At 61.8% G+C, this 17,744-nt stretch overlaps 1 protein-coding gene across 1 annotated transcript in view; it reads left to right on the forward strand.

Moving 5' to 3' along the window:
- The first annotated feature begins 3,297 nt into the window (after positions 1–3,297).
- Positions 3,298–17,744, forward strand: part of VSTM2L (V-set and transmembrane domain containing 2 like) — a 36,541-nt gene continuing 22,094 nt past the window's right edge. Inside the window, exon 1 of the mRNA XM_075011759.1 lies at positions 3,298–3,502. Within this exon, the coding sequence (XP_074867860.1) occupies positions 3,412–3,502 (91 nt within the window). The 5' untranslated portion in view covers positions 3,298–3,411. The remainder of the gene's footprint in view (positions 3,503–17,744) is intronic.

Genomic DNA, 17,744 nt, shown 5'->3' on the forward strand with positions numbered 1-17,744 from the left:
CGTCACACACGGAACAGTCCGGAGCCAGTTCCTGCAGGACCTCACTCGAAGTTCTCATTCAAACCTCGCTGCCAACGCTGCTCACACATCAACACCAGCGGTATCATCAGAGCACCTCACTTTTACCACACCATCAGGGGCTCTTTCCCCAGCACGTCTACTAATATATACGCCATCATGCGCCAGCAATGCCCCACTGCAATTTACATCCGCCAAGCCGGACAGTCTCTAGATAAAGGAATAAATGGACATAAATCAGACATCAGGAACGGTAATGTGCAGAAACCAGTGGGAGACCATTTCAGTCTCGCTGGACACTCAGTGGCAGATTTAAAAGCAGCAGTCCCACAACAACAACAAAATTCAAAAATAAAATGCAAAGAGAAATCTCTGAGCTGCAATTCATTTGCAAATTTGACTCCATCAACCAAGGATTGAACAGAGACTGGGAGTGGTTGGCCCATTACAAAAGCAGTTTTTCTGCTGACAATGGGCCACATCCCCCCTGACTCAACTGGCTTGTTTTCTCCTTTCTTGAAGTTCACTACTCCACACTAACTGCCAATAAATGGGCCGTTTCCACCCTGACTGAATAGACCTTGTCAGCTCTGGCCCTCCCCTTTACTGGGACCCCACTCTTTAAATCCTCCTCTGGAACAACCCCCCACGCCCCAACTCATGCATCTGGTGAAGCAGGTCTTTGCCCATGAAAGCTTATGCTCCAAAATATCTGTTAGTCTATAAGGTGATACAGGACTTCTTGTTGTGCTCAAAGATACAGACTAACACAACTACCTCTCTGATACTTGTCTCATTCAAAGGTGAATCCCTGTTTGCAATTGGTACCTCCCAGTTAGCCAGCTTTAAATCTATCTAATATGAGCTATGTTCAGTGTATATACATTTCAAATGCCGTAACCACTGTCATGTAGTACCGAGTCAAATCTCTGAAATTTCTGTAAGCCTATTATGTCAACACTATTCTATTTCTCAACCAAACTTGCACTCTCATAAGGAAGGTATCAGATTTGTTTAACAGGATCTATTTTCCACAAACCCATGTTGAATGTTGTTAATTATGTTAACCCTCCTTTAATACTCTGTTAAGCAAGTCCCATACCAGCCACTTCATTGTGTGGCATAGGTATGATGCCAGACCTATAACTACCCTTTACCTTTTAAAAATATTGGCACAATATTAGTTTTTCTCCCTCATTTGAAGCTTCCCTGCTTTTCTACAACTTATTGAAAATGGGTATTAACCATCCACGGAATTCCTCAGCCAAATCTTTTAGAACTCTTGGGTGCCAGTTAGCCCCACATGCTGATTTTAAAATGGTGTAGCTGCTGTTTAACATCCCCCCTGAAATGCTGGTGGAATGGGAAGTGTTATTAGCTGGTATGACTACACATCGTTGGTATTTTCCCCAACACAGAACAGAAATATTTATTGAACACCTCTACCTATCTAGTAATGTATGTGCAATATGGAGGGACACAGGCCCTGGGAAGGAGCAAACCTGTGACCATAGGAGCTAAAGGCCCACTGTTATCCAGTCAAGGCTGCAGAGCAGAGGCTTGACTCTCCCTAGTAACTGATCCCAGTGCCTGGGAGGTTATATGTGGTGTATCATTGACATTTTTTTGTTGCTAAAATATTAACTCTTTATTTTTTAACTGTGCAGCACCTAAATTTCTCTGTTCCCTGCGCTTCCCTCCTCACTTTTCTACAACCACTGCCCAGTAAACACCCACCTGGCCTCTCGGCCTTGGATTCTTCAAGGTTCCCTGGGCTGAGGTCAGAGCCCCTCTGACTAACTCCCCACGCCTCCTCTCTTGTGGGGCAGGGCCTCACCTGTCTGTGCAGGGCAGGCCCTCTCTCCATTGCCAGCCAGGCTTCCGTGGCTTCACAGGCCCCTGCTGACACCTGTTTGCATTCTTTCCTCAGCCCGGGGGAAGCTGCAGCCCAGGGCCTTCTGTGCTGAGCGGGGGGCCCATTCCCTCGCTGCTGGGCTCTGACCACACCCCCTTTTAGGAGCACACACCCAGAACTGCAGGGCGGGGCAGGGACACGGGAGGACAAGCCCCAGTGCCGGGAGTTCCATCCCCTGCGGAGAGCCTGATGGATCTCCGCAGTGTCACAGTCCCTGGTCATGTTCCCGGCCGTGGTTCCGTTGGGCCGCGGCCGGCTTGGCCCAGGGTTGTCTCAGGGCGGCCGGAGGCTACAGGGCAGCCGGCAGCAGGGGTAGCCCTCGGCCTCTTCTGTGACCCGGGAGGGGCCCTGCCCCAAGGGGGTTCCGCAGGGCGGCCGGGGCGCTGCAGCCGGGCGCTAGGGTCCCGCATTGCACCCGCCGGTCAGAGCCAGAGGAGCCCCCCGTATGACAGAGAGCTCCGAGCCCGGCAGGGTTCCCCCCCCCGCCCCTGGGCCAGCGCCCGCAGCCCGGCAGAGCCGCTGTCCGTAGTGCTGAGCGCGGGGGAGCGGTGCCAGGGGGGAGCAGTGCGGGGGGAGGGGAAAGTGGTGTCGGGGGGGCGCTGGGGGGGAGCAGTGCGGGGGGGAGGGGAAAGCAGTGCCGGGAGCCGCTGGGGGGAGCAGTGTGGGGGGAGGGGATAGCGGTGCCGGGGGCCGGGGGGGCGCTGGAGGGAGCAGTGAGAGGGGAGGGGAGAGCGGTGCCGAGGGCCGGGGGGCACTGGGGTGAGCAGTGCGGGGAGCGAGGATAGCAGTGAGGGGGGCGCTGGAGGGAGAAGTGCGGGGAGCGGGGAGAGCGGAGCCGGGGGCCGGGGGAAGCAGTGCGGGAGGGAGGGGAGAGCGGGGCCGGGGGCCGGGGGGCGCTGGGGGGAGCAGTGCGGGGGGAGGGGAGAGCGGTGCCGGGGGGCGCTGGGGGGAGCAGTGCGGGGGTGTTGTGGGGGAGCGGTGCCGAGGGCCGGGGGGCGCTGGAGGGAGCAGTGCGGGGCCTGGGGGGAGCAGTTCGGGGAGCGGGGATAGCAGTGCCAGGGGGCGCTGGAGGAAGCAGGGCGGGTGGAGGGGAGAGCAGGGCGAGGGGCTGGGGGGAGCAGTGCGGGGGGAGGGGAGAGCGGGGCCGGGGGGCTGCGGGGGAGCGGTGCCGAGGGGGCACTAGCGCAGCGCGGGGGGCCAAGGCAGCTCCTGCCGGGGGCTCTAAGCCCGCCCCCGCCCCCGCCGCCCAATGACACCCTGGTAGAAACTTTGATGCTAAATCAAGCGCTCGGATCCCTCCGCCGGTGGGGGAGGCTCTCAGAGCCGCAGCGCCGCCCCCGAGTGGAGCCTTCCGCGGCAAGGAAGAGTCCCGCAGTCTCCGGCGGGCTGCGCGGGAGCAGCCGGTACCGCGCCCTCGCCACGGCTCTGCGGCCGCAGCCCGATGTGAGCCGGGCACCCGCACCGAGCAGCCCCGCGCCATGGGGGCCCTGGGCCTGACCCTGGGCATCTTCCACTACCTGGGGCTCTACCTGCAGCTGGGCGCCTCGGCGCGGGCCCCCGCAGCCAACGGTGAGAGCCGGAGCGGGCCGGGCAGGGATCGGGGCCGGAGCGGGGCGCCCCCCAGGGCAGGGCAGGGATCAGGGCCGGAGCGGGGCGCTGCCAGTGAAGGGCAGGAGCGGGGCGCCCCCGAGGGCAGGGCAGGGGGGCGCGTGACGCTGTGGCTAGGCCGGGGGCGCTGCCCGGTGCCTCAGCCGGGCCCAGCCCAAGGGGAGGCGTGTGCTGGCCGCGGAAGGACGGACGGGCCGGGCTCGCTCGCCGAAGGTGGGGGCCGGACACCCCGGGTCTGGCGGCTGGCGCAGGAGCTGCGGGGGGAAAGTTCGTGCCCTCCCCGGGTGGGTCCGGCGGGCAGCTCCGGCCGGCGGGCCCCGAGGGTGTCCGCACCGCGGGCGGGCTGGCGCGGCTGCACCCGGGACGAGCGCTCCCTAGCAGCCTGCCCTAGCTGCGATCCCCGCCCCGGCCGCCGTCCAGCTGGCGGGGCCCGCGAGACCCCAGCCCCGGCCAGCGCCGCGCCGCGCCCCGCGCCTCTGGTTTCCAGGAGAACGTCCCAAGCCAGCGCGCTGGGCAGCCGGGCGGTCCCGGGGAGGGGAGCGGGACGCGGCGCTCCCTTTGGAGCGAGGCAGCTGGTTGCATGTCCCCTGCCGGGGGGCAGGACCAGACACGGCTCCTCCCAGGCGGGCTGCACCGCTGGGCGGGGGAGGGACGCTTACGGGCCCCGCCGCCTGGGCTGGGCTGGGCTGAGCAGCAACGGGGTGTCAGCTGCGAGCACCGTGTGGTCACTGGGGCCTGGGCGTGTGGCCCTACCCCGAGCGCTGTGCCGGGGGGCGGGAGACGGACCTGCCTCCGTTACCGCCCCCACAAATTGGCAGGGAGAGCTCAGGCCTGCAGCCATTGCCGGGACGGGTGGAGGCACCGGGGCCGGGCCGGGCCGCAGCAGCTCGCTCCGGTACAGCCGAGCCCCTGGAATGAGGCGCCAGGTGCACCGGCCGCCGGGCTCGGCGTGGGAGCCCGGACCTGAGACGGGCGCCGCGAGCTGGGCACTGGGCTGATCGGAGAGCGGCGCCTCCCGGCCCGCCTGTCCCGAGCGGGGTGCGGGGGCAGGAAGGACCCTGGAAGCCCCTGAAGTCACCCAGGGCAGGAACCCAGCGTCCAGCTACCGGGGGAGCCAACGACCCACTCCGCTTTGTCCTGCCCGCGGGCCCGATCCTCCCCATGCTGCCCCCTGCGGTGGGCGCCAGCCAGGCCGCTCTGGGGCTGGGCCGGGGGCCTGCCCGGCGCGTTGCCCGCTCCGCGGTCGGGAGTGGAGCCACCTGTGAGCCGAGGGGAGCGCCCTGCCCGCGGCTGAGCCTGGCCCCGAACTCGCGCCCCCGGGCTGCGGCGCTTTAACCCGGCGCCAGGCGGGGGTTGGACGGAAGAGGCCGCTCGCTCCGCCGCTTCCCGGGCGCGGGATACATGCGGGCGCCCCTCCCCCCGCCTCAGTGCAGGCCTGAGCAAGGGGCTCCCCGCCCCGCCCCGCCGCTGGCAGAGGCTGCTAGGACGGGACCGCCCCGCCCCGTCCCCCGCCCCACCCCCCGCTGTGCTTGGCGCTGGGGGAGGAGGGGGACAGGCTGTGGGCCGAAGCCGCCTGGTACCCAGCGGGGAGCTGCTGCATGGGGCGGCCCTGTCACTCCCGCGCCGCCCCTCTGGCTCGGCCTGGCGCGCTGCCCTCCCCAGCCGCCCTCGCCGCGGCCGGTCGGCGCGCCCCGAGCCGGGGCGGGAAAGCGCCGGCGGAGACCCCGGGGCGCTCCCGGGCAACAGCTGAGACGTGCGTGTCCGCCAGCCACAGGCCGCCCGGTGCAAGGGCCGAAGGGCGCGGGGAGGTGCGCGCGTACCGGGCCGTTGCCGCAGTTACCGCCGGCGCCTCTCCCCGGCGTCCTGCTGGGAATGCTCCGGCCCCGGCGCTTTTCCCGCTGCTATTCCGGGCACCCCCCGCTCCGTGCTCGCCGGCCGCGCCCGCGGGGACCGTCCCCTCGGGGCAACCGCAGCTGCTGGAACGGAGCCGCGCTCCGCGGCCAGGCGGCGCATCAGCTGGGGCAGCGGGCGCCTTGCGCAGCGAACCGGGCCGGGCCGAACCGGGGCTGGAGCTCAACAAGAGCCTCTTCCTTCTGCGGCCTCCGCCAGGCTGCTCCGCGGGCCGTGTGCCGGCGGGGGGCGGCTCCGTCCCGGCCTCGGGCAGGGGCGCCGCTCGCCTCCCCGGCGGTGGGAGACCCCGCGCTGCTGCCACGTGGCCAGGATCGCGCCGCTCCCCCAGCCCCACCCCCGCAGGCCTGCGCCCACGTGGCGGCGGAGCGCGGGCTCGCCGGGCCACAGCAGACCCGGCCGGCGGTTCTGGTCCTGCCTTCCATGCGGACGGGGTGCTGGGGCGTCCTGCACAGAGACGCGTCCGGCTCCTGGCCCACCAGGCAGCTCTCTCAGCGGGCCTGGTGACACCCCTGTAGCCGGCGCGGGGGGCCGGGAGCGGCAGCGGGCGAAGGGCAGAGCGCTCCCCAGCGCCCCTTGGTAGAGCCCTGCGGGCAGCCAGCGGGTATTTGCGCAGAGCTCGCTCGGCATCAGGCTGGGGCAGAGAGCCTGCCCGGCCCCTCGCCCCCTCCTAGTGACCTCGCCCCGGGGGCCCCGCAGGACCCTGCCACGGCCCCTCGCTGGCCTGGGCTCCCTCTCCGGGCTTGTTGTGCGGGTGGAGGTGAAACCCGGCTTGCGGATCGGCGGCAGAGTTGAGCCTGGCGGATGCGGAGCCCCAGTTGTGGAGCTGCACTAGGCTTTACCCATTGATGTTTGGTGCCTGGCTTATGTTGGGGGCCCACTTTGAGATGATGCGGGCCTGGCTTTCGACTTCTCCACGCCGCTGGGAGTAGCGGGATGCTGCAGGTGCTCAGCCTCCACAGGAACCAGGCCAGCCTGTCTCCAGCCCAGCTTCCGAAGGGGGGCAGCTTTAGCTGCAGCAGGGAGCCCCTGGTGGAGTCTGGAGCAGCCCAGGAGTCCTGCTGCCGTTTTCTGGGCTAACTGCATCTCTGCTCTGGGGGCGAGACAGTCAGTTGTGTGACCCCAAACTCAGGTGCATCCAGGCTGCTGGGGAGCCCTTGTGCCAAGTACCACCACTCAGCAGGGCCAGATATGGGGGAGGGGTCACTCTGTGCCAGGTGACCGTGACACTGGCTGGGCAGACTTTCCCCTGGGGACCTGTGTCTGGGCAGCAACAGGCCAGGAGCAGTAAGCTGCTAGCCGTGTACACTGGCTGGGGGTCATTCAGTACCCTGGCCAGGTGAACTCGTGCTGGTCAGAAACTCTCCCCTCTCTCTCTCTCCCCCCCGCCCCCCCCCCGCCTCCAGCTGAAATGTTTTGTTTACAGTGCAAATTAGTGACAGTTCTGCTGCTAATAAATAAGGTCTTCCCTGTGGGTTGGGCAAACAATACCCTGGCCCCATGGCACAGCTCAGCACTCCCGCTCTCTGCCAGTCTGGCACTTCCCTTTGAGAAAGGGCAATTTCAAAATCCCCGGAGAAGCTCAGCTCAGCTCAGCTGATAGAACTCAGGCCAGCTGCCAAGAGCAGGAACAGCAGTGGCGAGTCACAGCCCCTGGCCTGCCAGCTCCCAAGGCAGGCACTGTGAGCACCATGGGTGGGAGAGGAGGTACTGAGGAACATGTGCATGTCATGTTAAACCCAGGATCCTGCCCAAATGCCAGGCCCTGTGCTTACAGTTTTGCCCCATAACTTCCATCTTTGCTTTCTGTAGCTTACGTCATTCTCCTGAACCTACAAGTCTAAACTCGGGTGGAGCACTGCTGTGTGTTGTGGGGCTGCTGGGGCTCTGCACCCCAGAGGTGGCTGCATTTGTAGACTAAGTGAACCTTCTGCATGGTTCGTATCACAAAGTAAGGCCCAGAGTCCCCCTTGCTGTAGTCAGTGTGAGTGTTGCCAGGGACGGCGATGGCGGTAGGGTTCGTCCCTACGTTTATAAGGTGCGTTGAGGTGTTTCCGAGGGGACCATGTGCCGAACGGCCAAGAGCATATATTTTCCTCTGGCGGCTTGGTGCTGATTTCAGGATTTGCTCTGCGTGTGTGTGTAGGGGGAGTGGGGGGGGGAGCTGTTGTCTATAAGGTGCCCCAGGACTTCTCATTGTTCATCGCATTAATGTGGTGAGTGACTTACAGATCATGGAGCAAGGCCTTCTGCCCAGGGGTAGGGCAGAGAGACACCTGCTGAAGTGCCTCTCTTGACCTGTGTTGGTGACGTTCGGCACTGTACCCCCTTTGCTGCTCTCACAGCTCTCTGTGCCCCGGCTGTGGCACAGGCTGCCCCGGTGCAGCTTGTGCAGCAGGCGTTGGTGCTGTGTTCTGTTCCTGATGACCCAGCGTAAGGTGTCCCCAGCAGCGGGCTCATTAAAAGCAGATTCATTCAGAGCTTCTCAGGCCAGACAGCGCCATAGTGCTAATCTAGTCTGACCTGCACGGTGCAGGCCAGGGAGCCGCGCCCAGACCATTTAGTAGAGAGCGCTGGTGCAGCATGCTGAACGGTGGCAGAGAGACGCCTGCAGTTTAAATAACCTGTGCTCCTGCTGGCATCAGACCTGCGCACAGCCCTGACCCCAGGCAGCCCTGAGTCTGTGGGTGTGAGCAGCATCTGCACAGGCCAGGGGCTAATGGAAGTTCAGCTGGAATGGGGATGCCTGGTGACAAATGTGTCAGGCCCCCCTCTGTGCATACGCGTGCTGGCCTGACCCTTTGCACATCACTGCCTGGCCAGCCAGGAAAATTCCCCTCTCCACCCCGCCTTGAGGACTGTAGAAACCTTGGAGCTTCCCCGCAGCGCCTGAGCTCACCCCAGGGCCACAGAGGGGCACTCCTCAGCTCCACGCACAGCTCGGTGGTTTTCACTGATCCCTGACAGATTTCACAGACTGGTCCAATGTTCGCCTGGTGTATGGCCAGTCTGTGAATTGACTTAACAGTTGGTGACTCTGGCCTTGTGCTGAGGGAGGCACTTGGTTTCACAGCTGGCGGGGCGAGATTCCACACCCCCCCCACCCCCCGCCCGGCACATGTTTGTACTGGAGCTTTTCTGGAACGGGTGGGTTATGGCTTTATGGGCATTGATGCAATGTGCTGTGGAGATCTCAGCTGTGTCGCTGGGCAGCCCCATAGGAAGGTGGGGCCAGGCGGAGCAGTGCTTGCTGGGCACCGATGGGCTGACACCTGACCAATGGCATCTCCAGACCACAGTGGGCTTCCCAGCTGCATTCACAGGCCCTGGGCAGCATGGGCTGGAAGGTGGAATCCAGTCACGGAATCCTCCCGGCACTAGGGAGCTTGGCCATGGCTTTGTGCGCCTGGTGGACAATGGCCACGGAGCCTGGGCGGAGGGAAGAGCTCAGCCCAAGGGTGAGAGTGAGTTTGCAGCTAGTTCTAGGAGCCCCTTGGCTCACTGACCTGGAACAGCCCCCGAGTCTGTGAAAGGAGAGAATGAGCCGCACTCACGCACATAATGGCTGTGTCTACACGTGCCCCAAACTTCGAAATGGCCATGCAAATGGCCATTTCGAAGTTTGGGGCACGTGTAGACACAGCCAATGGCAGTGATCCGGGGTACAGAATGTGCAGGAAATCGGAGACCTGTGCATACAAAGTCCTGTGCCACCTGTCCATGTCTCCCCTCCCTCCCCTGCCTCTCCAGCTCTGCCTCCACATGGGGCCTCCCTCGTCTCTGCTAATGAAGTGTTGACGAAGGTCAGCCTGGACCCGTCTCTGAGTGGCCTGAGTGCAGCCGCCAGGGCTCCCTACAAACCCGTCAGTGCAGCTGTCTGCTGCTGTCAACAAAGGCCTGTTTGCTGCTGTGGCGAAGTCAGGGATGTGGGGATTTTGTTCCCCAGATTGGGTTGCAGGTGTTTCCTACGCTCCTGTGGTGGCCAAAGGTAGATGCCTCAGTTTCCCTAGGCACAGTATCAGTGTAGTTGGTGACGGGCGTCTTGGTGTGATGACTTCTCACACGTGCACGATGGGCCTGGGTGGCACCTGGGGCCTGGCTGCTTTGAATTGGAACTGGGCAGTTGGGGAGGGGGGCAGTGTCGGCTGGCTGGAGAGGGAGGGAGGGAGGAAGGAAGCCAGGCCAGTTCCCTTTATGACTAGCATGCTGCTTGGTTACAACGGAGATTTGCTGAGGGCTTAGCCCAGGGATGGAGCCAAGTGCCAGTGATAGTGCTCTGGTCAGGAAGCGGTTTGCATTGCAGACTGGATAAAGCTGCAGAGGAGAAGCTTTAGGTACATGCAGATGTAACAAGGCACATATGATTGACTAGAGTTAATAATGATCCATTAAGGTAAATTGATCACAGGGCAAGCTAGAGCACTAATTAACGTCGTCCTCTCCCCCCAGCACACACACCTAGCAGGGGAATCCTAGGAGCGGCTGGGCTGCAGCCGGAACAAGGTGTGGGGGAGGGCAGCTGAACGCATGTTGCTGGCTGTAAGTACGCGCCGCCCGTATTCCGCCAGGTGGGCCGGATCCAGTCCCCAGGGCTGATTTTGCCCAACCCTGTTTTAGTGGCTTCCTTGTGCCCTCACTGCTCTGCCGAGCAAAGCAAAGCTCATCATAGAGCTGATCTAGCTTTTCTCTCGGGGTCTGCTCAGCCCTGGGCTCTCTGGGAAGGCTGCTGCTGTGGGGAAGGCTTTGGTGCTGAAAAACAAGTGTTCAGACCTTTAGGGATGGGCACAGGCTGACACGTTGCTGGCAGGTGTCACACAACCTGAGAGGTGAGAATCGAAAAGTCTGCATGGGCCCCAGCTCTCCCATTGCAGGGTCTGAATAACTCCACGAAGGGCCTGGTGGGGCCAGGCCTGGTACCATCCCCAGAACACCCCACCACTGGGCTTGTAGTGGGTGATACAGCCAGCACCATTTGATTGCTGCATGCACAGACCAGCCCGTGTCTCTGTGCACACTGGCTCTGCTGCGCTCATTTCCTCCGGAAACATGCCAACTGTGCCCGTCCTGTGCACCCCTGACTGAGCCGGGTGGGCCACTGGCTTCCTGGGAGGGCCAAGGTGGAGGAGACGGGGAACCGGATTTGTTTTCAGTTCAGCCCATCAAATTGCTGCGCCCAGCCGATCACTTGGCGTTCGCAGGAGGACAGTAATCGGAGGTGGCCCTGTGGCGGCTCAGAGCCAACCCTGTAAGAGTTCCTGTGCAGACGAGCCTGGCTGTGAGGTTTAGTGTTGGGCTGCCCACAGGCCACGAAAGCAGAGCTGTCTGTGTGCTGGGTGGTGAGTTCCAGGGCTGGGGGGAGGCCTTGCCGTGGAGCTGTTTTGAGTAGCCGGGGCAGCACTGCAGCACGATGGGGCATGGTGACACCCTGGCATCTTGTGAGCTCTCCTGTCTCTTGGATCATCCCGGCTCTGCGGTGCCAGCAGACCCTGCTTATTGCTGCTGGAACCAGCCTGGGGCCGCATGAGATAAAGGCACCTGGTCCCAGCTCTGCTACGTTGCTGCACCCCCGCCTGAGGAGGGCACCCCAAGGCCTGCAAAGCTAGCACATACTTGTCCATCCACTCCCAAAAACTCTGCCGCTGCCGGGGGAGCCTGCTGCCTGTCATTCTGAGCACTGGTGTCCCACGGCTTCCTCGGCCTCCTCCTCTGTAGCCATGTAGCGTCTCCTGACTTAGACTGTGCTTGGAAGCTTTCTGGGGCAGGCACCATCCTCTTGTTCTGTCTGGGCAGCCAGTGGCACAGTCAGGCCCTGGTCCAGGTGCTCTAGTAAAACGAGTAACCAGTAATCAGATAAATGCTCTGAGATGGGTGACCGAGGCAAGCAGGGTTTAGTGAGCAGACTTTGCAGGCCTGTCCACTTGCCAGGTGGATTGGAAGCACCTTCGGGCCTTTCCTGGCGGGTTCCAGCTGTTCAGAGTGAATTCTGGCCATAGGGAATGAAAACCGAACCCGGAGCAATGGCCCCCAAGGGCCTCCCCCACGTGAGACTTGCTTCTGTGTCCCAGCTGACAGAATCGAATGCCAAATCCGCCCCGTTGAGTGGTTCACCCCCTGTTCCGTGCCAGCCAGGGCCCCCTTTGGCATACGCAGCTGCGGGGGCACCACAGCTGCTCCAAACCTAGTAGTGCTCAATGCCGTCCTATGTCTAGGGCTGCCACTGGCCGCAGGCAGTGCAAGCTCTCTGGGCCTCAGTCCTTGGCCCCTGCTCTGCCTCCTGGCCCCATTGGCCCCAATCCCCCAGGCTCCTGCACCCAGCCCCATTGGCCTCTGCTCCTTGCTGCTCCCCTCAGTCTGCCTGCTCCCCTACAAGCCTCCCTGTCCTTTTCCTGCCTGCCCCCCCAGCTCCTGCCCCCACAGTCCATGAAGTGGCTGTCCTCCCAGGGATGAAGGGTCCATGTGCTCAGGCTGAATAGGGCACCAAGCATCTTAAGGACTGTCTTGCCACCCTCCTCCGCCATCCAGTTGGGAGCCTGCCTCATGGCAGGGATTGGAGAAGGCAGCTGGCTAGGAGGCCCAGCCCTAACCTTAGGTATCTGCTGCAGGTGGGATTGTGTCTGGGGAGGTGCCTCAGCGAGTAAAGGTCGCCAGGAAAGGAGGCGACGACTGGCTGTGTTTCTGAGCATGCAGCCCTGGGAGGTGACTCTGAGGGCTGCTACCACGCAGAAGGACTGTTGTGTAATGCACAGCGAATGCCTAGGCCCAGACTGCTCGAAAAGGCTACTTGTGGTTGTGGCGAATGCAGCAAAGTGGGCAGCTGGCTGGTCCTTTGCGCCAGAGTTTGCTGCAGGTGCACTGGGGCCGCACAGCTGTTGTGTGACTATAAACCCACTGTGGAACAGGGCTCAGGGCTGGTGCCTTCAGGCCGGCTGGGTGGGAGGTGTGTAGCTCTCTTTGATGTGCCCTTCCAGGCCGTTTGTTTTCATGTCCCAGCTAACACCCAAACCCTGCAGCGCTGGGCCGAAGCTGACCGATGGATGGACTCGCTCTTCAGGTCTGTCGGTTTGTCACCGAGCGGGTGGGGCGGGGCCTGCACCTGTTTGGGGAGGGGTGCTCCGTACTCTGGGAACCCCCAGCCGACCCCCTGCTCCTGCTCCTGCTGCAGCTGGTGCGGGACAGGGAGGAGGGGAGCTTGCCCCCCACCCCAGCCTCACAGAGCCCTGGGCTGGCACTGAGCTCTCACCTGGCTGCATCCCCGACTCGCTCCTCCTTTCCCCCCCGTGCAGCTGAGGGCAGAGGGGGCCTATTGCTGCTGTCGAGGCGGGTTCCTGGCCCCGCTCGGGTCCTGCTGTGGCTCATGGCAAAGGTGCTGCCATCAGCGGGCCGCCAGCCAGCCACAAGGAAGCAGGACAGGATGTGGGAGGAGCAGGCAGGGCCCCTGTGCAGCCAGGGTACGCTCCCTACATGCCAGGGATTCGGGGCCTTTGTGCGAGGGCAAGAGCCTGGTCCTGGAGCCCTCTCGCCTGCCTCAAGCCTCCACCTGAGAGAGCTGGGGTCAAGCCCTTCCTTGTGCTCACCTGGGCCAGGGGGATGTACTGTCTCTGGGTCAGGGGGAGGGGCCACTGCTGTCCCTGACGGAGGGATGGTGCTACCCCCGGGGCAGTGCCAAGAGGCAAACCTGGCCTGACTCGCAGTGCCACTGCCAGGACAGAGCGAGTGGCAGCCCCTGCAGGGAGAAGTGGGGCTGGCACCTCCCCTAAGCATGCTGGGCCGTCTCCCCTAGGGGTCCCTGAGCGCCCCAGTGGGTCAGGTTGGGCCTGGGCTGCCAGCAGAGGCCTGCAGGGTGCTGGGGGAGCCAGCTGCATAGCTCAGTTTACGACGGCCCCAGGCTGTCCCAGCAGGCGTTTTCAATTCCGTTTATCTGCGTTCCCCCATTGAGCTCATTTTATTTCCCTGATTTTTGTTTCCTGGGAGATTTATGGACCCTGGTTTCCTCAGTTTATGACAGGCGGCAGCTATAAACCATCTGAGCACTGAGCCTGCTCCCGCCTCCTGCCGTGTGCTCCTTTCCCGCTTGCTGAGAGGACACAGCCCAATGTCAGCTGAGGGCAGCAGAGCAGGGTGCCAAGGGCCAGGGCTGCAGGCCAGCCAGGCGGGGGCAGTGTGTGGGGCAGAGGACCTGTGGCTCAGCCTTTCAGGGGCGCTGTAATGTGTCAGTACACTGGCCGATCCCAGCTGGTTTCCCTCTCCTGCCCCTAGGGTAGCAGCGTTCTCCCTCTCTGCTCTAGGGTCAGCAGCATACCCTCAACCCCTGGGGTAGCAGCATCCTCCTCCCCCGCCCGCCCCTGCATCAGCAGCCTCCTCCCCCCTGCCTGGGTCAGCAGTGGCCTCCTCACCCCCACCCGGGGACAGTGCCCCCACATGCCAGGGACGATGGCGTCTCTCCCCCACCTTCTTATCCCAGGGAGAGCAACATCCCCCCACCCAGAGAGAGCAGAGAGAAGGACGTGCTCCTGCCTGTCCACCCCCGTGGGGGCTGCTCCCCAGAGGAGGAGCCTTGCCCAGGCTGGGCAGGGGTTGGGAGTTGAGCCTTGAGATCTGGCTGCCAGCACCAGTGTGATGTAGTGGGGGGTGGGGGTGGATGTGTGTCTGACAGACCAAGCAGCTAACAGGGTGACCTCCCCCCACCCCCCGCTGGCTGTAACCTAAGCAGGCAGGTAACACCTCTGTGCCCCAGCAAAGAGCGGGGAGGAGCCCAGCTGGGTTTGAATCAGAGGCGGCAGTTGGGAGCAGAGAGAGGGGGAAGACAGCCAGCCTGGGCTGAGGGGAGGCTAGACTGCAGAGGGGCTCCCCTCGGGCTTCTCCCTAGGATGGGTTGGAATGACTGTCTCTGCTGGCTGTACTGACAGCTCTGCACCGCGCTGGGCCTCTGTCGACTAATAAACTCCCTGTTCTACCTGCTGAGTGAGAGTCACTCCTGCCTGCGGATGGGTTGCAGCGCATGGGGACTCCCGAACCCAGTGAGAGCCAGCCAAGCCTGCAGCACATGTCCCACCTGGCCAGCACACAGACCTTGGCCTTTACCTCTGCTGGCTGTAGGGAACAGCATGAGAGTGGCCCTGGAGCACCAGCCTGATGGCCCATCCAGCCCAGGAGCCTGGCTTCCCAGTACAGCCAGCGCCAGCTGCCGCTGAGACTGAACAGAGCCAGGCAATTGGGAGTGACCCAACCTCGCCATCCAGTCCCTGGTTCTGGCTGTCTTCATGGGGACCAGCCGCTAGAGGGTGACAGTCATGCAGACAAAGGCAGGGCCGTGCACCACAGCTCTATGGACAGGTGAGGCGGAGGGGAGCAATAGCCTGTGTAGGTTCCCATGGGAAGTTCCTTTTTCTGCCCTGTCATGGGCACAGCTGTTGGAGCCTGAGCAGGCAGGACCCTGCCTCAGAAACCCTGCCTGGGTCGGAGTGGGAGGGACCACAGGACGGCAGGGACAGTCTGTCGCAGACCATCAGTGGGTGTGAGCTGGGGCATGTCTGGGCTGCAGCAGGGTTGGGAAGCACAGTGGCACTGGACAACAGTCGTGCCAATTTCTTACTGAGGTTGCTTTCCTCATCTTCTTCCTCTGTGAACACTTGTGTGATCCGTTTTCACCAGACTAAATAGTTCCGAGAGTGAATTTCATGCGCAGGCTTTTGTGGAAACCGGGCAGGTGAGTCTAAAATTCATGTGTTTGCACCACAATTGCAACACAGCCCACCATGCTGAATGCTCAAACGTTCATCCAGCCAGGGAACTGCCTCAGAGTTCAGCCAGCCAGTGTGGCCGATACAACGGGGCCTGCCTGGGAAAGACCAAAATGCCCAGCCTGCAGCACATGGAGAAAGGGGCAAATTTAGGACCAGCTTCGCAACCTGAGCAAAAGGAGACGCGCCTCCTCCAGCCGCAGAGCAGGCTGCCCGGCACTGAGAACGTGCGTGCTTCTCCCTGCCCCAGGGTAGGAATGGCACCGTGATGAGCAGCACTGGGCTGGGAGGGAGGAAGGAGGCAGAAGCCAAGACCTCAGGGCACATCCGTGAAATGCTCGCACTGTTCTCTTGTGCAGCTTGCACGGTGGTTTTTTAGTGCTGGTTGGCACAGCAGGTTCTGTGCATGAGAGAAAGAAGCGTCTGCAGCATTCCTGGTAAAAAGCCCTCACAGTCACCACCGTCTCCTCCTCCGCTGGCACCAGGGTTGATCTTCCCCAGGCTTCCCCTCCAGATGTTGGTCACTTTCACTGGCCAGTCCCTGGCTCCTGGCCAATTGCCAAATCTGCTGAAACGGACACTGAGCAGGGGCCGTTAACATCATAGCTCTCATTACAGTAATTATTTTACCTTTGCTAGCAGCTGCATGCTGTGATGTTCCTGCCCTTTGCTTCTTCATCTAGTGTGTGTGCGCGCACACACGCGATGCTGCAAAGCCACCGTCACAACTGCTTGACGTTCAGGAGTCTGAGCTTCGGCCCTGCTCTGGTTCATGTTCTGTGAATGTTTGAGCATCTGGGGACCAGCTGTGCTGTGCAGTTCAGATCGCTCAGCTCCCTTATGAACCCGTGCCTTTTGCACAGGGACTCAGGAGCCACATATTGCATGGGAAGTGCTTGCACCGTTCTCCACAGTCAGTAGCTACATCAGAAAACTCAAGTGACCGACAGGCAGTTCGTTTAGGACCATCCGCAGGCGGCTGAAATAGGCCTGAAGACCTGGCTGGAAGAATCCCATGTAACAGCTAAAACGACCTGCTCCCTGATAGCAAAGAGGGTTGTGTCTGTGTAATGAGTCGGTAGCTTCCTGGGAATAACTGGTCCTGCATTTGCCATCGTGTGTCCCAGCACCCATCCCCTCAGCCCAGTGCTACACCCACAGGGATAGGGGTGCATAGGCCTGTGTGCGTAGGTGTGCCAGCATCTCTCGGGACTGCCCTGGTCCCTCTCCACAGACCTGGGCCTGTGGCTGAAGCTAGCGTTTGTCCTCTGCATGAAGCCTCCTTTGTCTGCGCCTGGTCTGCCTCTGTGCCTGGCAGCCCCTGGTCATGTGCAAATGCTGGAAGAGGCTGCAGGGCAGCGGCTGCAGCCTGAGGGGCCGTGGCTTCTGCTACAGACACATCTGCAAAGAGTGACGGGGGGTGAATGGCCATTAATATTTAAACCCGCTCCAGTGAAACGTTGCGCTGCAAGGCAGGGGTTGTCACCTCCGTTGCTCACCCCACCCCCATGCTCCCCTGTCCTGGGAGCAGCACCGGCCCCTTAATAGATGGCTTGTTTGGACCAGTCTGGTTTTGTTACTTTGGTCATCCCCCCTCCTCCCCGAAACAGCTAACCAAGGGGGACTTTCACCTGCTGGGAACCATCTCCTGTTTATGCCTCCCCCTGCAGAAGCCCTGAGAGAACATGAGCTCTGCATCCCAGTCGCTGGCAACACCATAGCGATGGTTAAAGTGCTGCTCTCTGCAGCCTGTGCCTAATGGGAATTGCAATTCCATTGGTGTGACAGAGTGGGGGGGGCGGGCCCTGCCCCCCACCCACAGGCAGGTGTGACTCTCACTGCGCAGGGAGAGCAGACGGGTTATCGGGCGACAGGGACACGGCGTAGAACTGACTTGGCACAGGAACCAGCAGCTGGCAGTACAATCCGTCAAGGGGAGAGGGGCCCAGAGGGGGTCACAGCCAGGGTTCTGTCCCTCCTTCCTTCCTCTCCAGCCAGATGAGACAGCCCCACTCCACTGCCCAGTTCCCATTCAAACCAGCCAGGCTCTGCCTCCCTCCTTTGTCCTGTTCTCCCCGGCCTCCACCTCCCAGCAAAAGGTATCACCTGGTTGCCTAGGTTACAAAGACCAGGGAAGGCCATTGCTTGCATGTAACGATTCATCCCATCAACATTCCCATCACCAGCTATGCATTGATGCTGTGCCTAGGGAAACTGAGGCACACACATGGTGCTCACCTGCAACCTCACACAGGGGCTCAAATCCCCGCAATCCCCACTTCGTCACAACTGCCTCTGTGCGCACTGGGTCCCATCGTGGGGGTGAGAGAAGAATCTAACCTCCAGTACCTCGGTTCCCTCTGCCACGGAGCCATCACCCTGAATGTCTCTCACTGTCCATCACCGTCTCACTAATCTAACGTCTGGGCTGTTGCGCTGCCTTTCTGTCACTGGCAGACACGTCGCCAGGCCCAGGATCTTGCTGTCCATCTCTGAGTCTGGAAAGGTCCCATTGTGCTGGGAGGTGGGTAGAACATCCCTGACAGTGTTAGGCA

Source organism: Carettochelys insculpta, chromosome 17 (assembly GCF_033958435.1).
Source record: "Carettochelys insculpta isolate YL-2023 chromosome 17, ASM3395843v1, whole genome shotgun sequence".
NCBI classification, from domain to species: Eukaryota; Metazoa; Chordata; order Testudines; family Carettochelyidae; genus Carettochelys; species Carettochelys insculpta.